Consider the following 5,409-nt stretch of genomic DNA (forward strand, 5'->3'; position numbering starts at 1 on the left):
GAAAACAGAAAGATGTGGTGAAGAAAATGAACGAGAGAATAGAAAACTGAGAAAATGGAGGTGAAGAAAAAGAACGAGAGAATAGAAAACTGATTAAATGGAGGTGAAGAAAAAGAACGAGAGAATAGAAAAAGGAGAAAAAGGAGGTGAAGAAAATGAACGAGAGAATAGGAAACTAAGAAAGAGGAGGTGAAGAAAATGAACGAGGGAAGAGGAAACTGAGAAAAAGGAGATGAAGAAAATGAATGAGAGAATAGGAAACGGAGAAAAAAGAGGTGAAGAAAATGAACGAGAGAATAGAAAACTGATTAAATGGAGGTGAAGAAAAAGAATGAGAGAATAGAAAAAGGAGAAAAAGGAGGTGAAGAAAATTAACGAGAGAATAGGAAACTAAGAAAGAGGAGGTGAAGAAAATGAACGAGGGAAGAGGAAACTGAGAAAAAGGAGATGAAGAAAATGAACAAGAGAATAGGAAACGGAGAAAAAAGAGGTGAAGAAAATGAACGAGAGAATAGAATACTGAGAAAAAGGAGATGAAGAAAATGAACGAGAGAATAGGAAACGGAGAAAAAAGAGGTAAAGAAAATGAACGAGAGAATAGAATACTGAGAAAATGGAGGTGAAGAAAATGAACGAGAGAACAGAAAACTGAAAAAATGGAGGTGAAGAAAAAGAACGAGAGAATAGGAAACTGAGAAAATGGAGGTGAAGAAAATGAACTAGAGAATAGGAAACTGAGCGAATGGAGGTGAAGAAAATGAATGAGAGAATAGAAAACTGAGAAAAAGGAGGTGTAGAAAATGAACGAGAGAATAGAAAACGGAGAAAAAGGAGTTGAAGAAAAAGGAGAGAATAGGAAACTGAGAAAAAGGAGGTGAAGAAAAAGGACAAGAGAATAGGAAAACCAGAAAAAGGAGGTGAAGAAAAAGGACGCGAGAATAGGAAAACCAGAAAAAGGAGGTGAAGAAAATAATGGAGAGAATTGGAAAACATATCAATTCCACCACAATTGGAAACAATGGGTACAATCAGGGGAGATGCCTCAATTTGTGCTGTCCAGTACAGTGGGAAACTTTCTGTAATGAGAGAAAGTATATTTTTAACACGCCGCTTTCAAATGTCACAAACATGCCATTACATCTCCCAAGCAGACAGGTAGTGTATCTGTAAGAAGCAGAGCAACACAAAGAGCATCCAGGCTCGTCTCCACGTCGTGCATATTCATGCCACTGCGGGGTGAGTAACCCTGGCAGCCAGTGTATCCGCTTAATATCCTTAATCACCTGCATCTCATTGTGGGGCCTGGACACACCTCCACTCATTAAAATGATGGATGGAGGCATAAGGGGATGCTCTCCCCTGTTCCAAATTTGTTCACATTTTAGAAGGGTGCTTATTAGAGAACACCTGAGGGAAGGAAGGAAGGGGGAAGGGAGCTCCAGAGGCAGGGGTGAGAAAACAGAGCAGGAATTCATGTGGCTCACAATCGCCTCGCCTTAACAACGCAGAACAGAAATACTGTACTGTTATTTATTGCCGTAAACACTTTTGATTTATAAACGCTCCATATATTTTAAATAAGATTATGCTTTTATTGAACCAATCTGCATGTCCTTATTTTCCATTTATGTGACTAAAACAGAAATTAAAAGCTGTAAATGAGGGAATATCCTCTGTTGTTGCCATATATTGCTCCACTGGACATAACTGTAGAATCTGTCATTGCTCTGATGCCTTTCAGTGGAAGAGTCGTAGTGGCCTCCAGAGAGCCCAACATGTTGAGGTGGGCAGCAGTAGTCATTAGCTTGTAAAAACAGCACTTCTATTCCAATTCTTTGAGGCTCAGGAGGGAGTATGAAGGGGAGGAACCATCTCTCGTTCTTCATCGCTGATGTTTGAATAAGCCAGACAGAGAGCGGTTGACATTAAAGACTCCCATAGGCCAGGTTATTGCCTCCATGTGAACAAGCAATAGGCAGGTTAGACGAACCAAACTGGAACAAATGTATTTCCGCCTCCAATTACAAAAAAGTGGCCTGCTTGGAGTCGGTCCATGGCGGTCCCTGATTTTATGGATATTTTGTTTCGCGGTGTCAGCAGGTATCTCACTGGTCCGTAAGTGATGGGAACTAAGATGACTACTGTATGCGCTCTCTTATGTAACGTCATTGAAGCCTCCTCACGCCTAATTGGCAGCAATCTAGGCCTGTCGGATTGAATATAATCTTTCACTGTTGGTTTTAGCTTCCCTCTATGGCTGCAAATACCTTTACTGAATGACATGGGATCCTGATATTGAGAATAATGGAGAGCACTAATGGAATTGGCATTGGGTAATACATTTGAATAGCCGTTATACGGGACAGAAGTAGCTGTTTAGCCACTTAGACAAGGATATTGATGGGTCCCTCCTTAACAGTGTGTGAGGATGTTGAGGTGCACGGTGTCCTTTAGGGCATGGCCACCTCAGATGGGTTTCAAATTAAAATTCAATAGATGCAGTGACATTGAGCTTTATGACAGTGATGCTTTTCAGTTAATAGCCATGATATACTTATCACAATAAATAAAGTCATGTCAGAATTTTCCCATGGCATCATTTTTCTTCAGATATTTTCCTGCACTCGTGTTTTTCACTGTTTATGTGTGTCTGCCTAAGATTTACTAATATAATATAGGTGGGATTTGGGTTATGGAAGAGTAGATTAGCTTTTGCGGGTAGTTCTGCTTCAGGATGTTGATACTTAATTTTTTTTTACTTTCTAAAAGATAATAATATACATTTGATGACATGTTTGGCTGTCTCTCAAATACAAAGACACCCATTTTTATATTACAAACCCCACAGACCTGTCATCTATTTCTGCAACAAGCACCAACATGTTGCAGCATAGATCCAACATGAATCTTGGGCTGGGCTCACACTACAGGATCACTTCACCAATTTTGGCCCAGGGTTTACAGATCTATAGATAAAATGTGCTAAACCACATCACATGCTGCTTTTGAGGCTAAAGCTGGACGGTGACTCATGTAAAAGACCACAGGAACAGATTTACTTTGAACTTTTTTATTCATCTTTTTTTGTAGTTCTTTTTTGACTTTTTTGCATTACGAAACAAATGTTTGCAGATGTCCTATGAATAAACAACAGCACCCTTTCTCCTTAGAACAGGGGTCCACCGCCCCTCTGTGACCGAGAAAAGAGACTCCTCTTGTCCGATCACAACCTCTCCAGCTTCCCAAAGTGACTTAATTCCTGTATTTGACATTCGTTTAAGTGCATTAGTAGACAATGTAACCATTTGGATTAATGTGCAATCACTGGATTTATGGTCAATGTGAAGAGATATTTACATTACAGCAATGACTCACATTTACTGTTTCTCATTACTTGAGTGAGCATCAGAACTGGAGAGGGAAGCCATGACAACAGAGAGAGAGTCTCCTTTCGAGCACAGCTGTCGGAAACAGCCTGTCACCTTTAGTTACATCATAATCATCATCATCATCATCATCAGGATTAACTAGACTTTTTTGTCATTCCTGTTTTCCTCCAGTAAGACAAAAAGGTTAATAGATAGAATGGTTTAAAATAAAGTTTAGTGATTGTGCTTTTAAAACCAAAGTAAAACAAATAACAAACATTGACGACAACACGAAACATAACAGTGCATTACAAAAAAAAAAGAAAAGAAAAAAAAAAATCCCAAAGTGGCACTTTCTTGGGGCAGCTAAATAATATAGCAATTTACAACATGGATGGAAATGATAAAATAATTATTATATTTACTGGCATAATAAAATTAGAATTCGCAAAATAAAACAAGGAAGACAAATTTGAGGTACCACAATGGGTGAAACAAAAGGACATCATGTATACACGTATATTTACATACAGTCCACCCCTCTCCGCTTGCAGCTTTTTTGTTACAGTAACATCTGACTGTATGGGCTCTCCAACGTTCTCGTCGAGGCAAGCTGAGTCACATCAATGTCTGGAGTGTGATTTTCACCCCATATTGCATTGGAATAAAACATAAATATACTACTGCGTATTTTGTTTTGAATGCACCTTCTTTTTATCTTCAGACAGGCTTTCTTTTTTTTTAAAATAGACATAGAAAATGATAAGTTAGAAAAAACCCCATTGGTCTGTTTTCCAGATGTAAAGAAACACTACTGATGTACAGGGTGATGTCAGCCAACAATGATGGTGAAATACTGAGATATTTAAAATTGTAAGAGAAATAATGGCGGTCCACTCTTGGAAAATTCAGCTAAGTTCCTCTTGATCCTCCTTTGTGTTCTTCAGCTTTCTACCATCTGTGTAAAAAAAAAAGCCAAAACATTTCGTTTACTCTGTTAGTTTGACTCAAATCTGTTGACAGTGTAAGTTGTCCACAGAAGAACATCCAGTACCTCTAGGTCTTCATCTCCTGGTTGGAAGGCCCCCGTGGTGTTGAGGCCCATGTCTGCAGGGTTCCTGCGGCCCCCCTCTCCTCTCCTCCGGCCCCCTGAGCCCCTGGAGGACATGGAGCTTGAGGAGCTTGGGTCTCTCGGGCTGTTGACTGTGGGGAACTGTGGTCGGCTATAGGGCAGAATGTCTTCTGAACCTAGCACAGGTATAGGAGGAACTGGGTTCAAAACTAGAAAGGTCTTTAATCTACACAAAGGGTATAAGCCTGTCGTATTTCCTGCCGTACCTTGGTGTTGGCGTGACTTGGTGCTGCTACCATCATGTTTATTCCCTTTCCCTCCATGAGAAGTCTTTTGTCTCTCCTGAACGTCTTTACGTTCAGACGAGCTGGTTCTGGGGTCCGAACCCTCTCGAGTTCGATAACCCCCTGATCCTCCTCTCTTGTCCCGTCCCTCACTCGCCTTGGGGGATATCACTCCCCGGCCCTCCAGCGCTGCCTTAGCGGGGTGTGTAGGGGACTTAAGCCCTGCTGGAGGTGGGATAGGCGGAGGTGGGAGATCTGAAAGATAAACACAGGAAGTAAGATCACATTAGCCCTGGAGATCTAAAACTATGTTCTCACAGCCCAAGACTGAGGAACATAAATCTGTATACACTTGGAAGTTTGATGTGTATCATCTGTCAGTCAGTTGTCTCACACCTGTAAGGTGATAACCAAACACAGCTGCAGTGTGTGTACATACACTCTGGGCTGTACAAATAGCTAGGCAGGACGGAAAGTCGTCTGAGCAGACAGTAAACAGAATATCTATCCGTATATACATAACAGGGAGAATCTGGACTGTGAGAGCTGTGAGGTTTGAGGAAAAGGCTGTGGAGGAAGAGGGGAGTGTGACGGTCAGCAGCTGGCTCTCTGACCTGCTCCACTTCCCCTGTCGATGAATCAATGCCGCTTGTCCTTGAGCCATTATTCATATGAGGCCAGCGAG

At 41.1% G+C, this 5,409-nt stretch overlaps 1 protein-coding gene across 1 annotated transcript in view; it reads right to left on the reverse strand.

Annotated features, from left to right (window-relative positions):
* Positions 1-3,054: 3,054 nt before the first annotated feature.
* robo1 (roundabout, axon guidance receptor, homolog 1 (Drosophila)) overlaps positions 3,055-5,409 on the reverse strand; it is a 124,489-nt gene continuing 122,134 nt past the window's right edge. Inside the window, exons 28-30 of the mRNA XM_076146049.1 lie at positions 4,707-4,979; positions 4,423-4,616; positions 3,055-4,326 (exon numbers count right to left, since the gene is read on the reverse strand). Of these exons, the coding sequence (XP_076002164.1) occupies positions 4,312-4,326; positions 4,423-4,616; positions 4,707-4,979 (482 nt within the window). The 3' untranslated portion in view covers positions 3,055-4,311. The remainder of the gene's footprint in view (positions 4,327-4,422; positions 4,617-4,706; positions 4,980-5,409) is intronic.

This window comes from Genypterus blacodes, unplaced genomic scaffold, assembly GCF_046128005.1.
Source record: "Genypterus blacodes isolate CSIRO-AG114 ecotype Tasmania unplaced genomic scaffold, CSIRO-AGI_Gbla_v1 ptg000032l_1, whole genome shotgun sequence".
Lineage (NCBI taxonomy): Eukaryota > Metazoa > Chordata > Actinopteri > Ophidiiformes > Ophidiidae > Genypterus > Genypterus blacodes.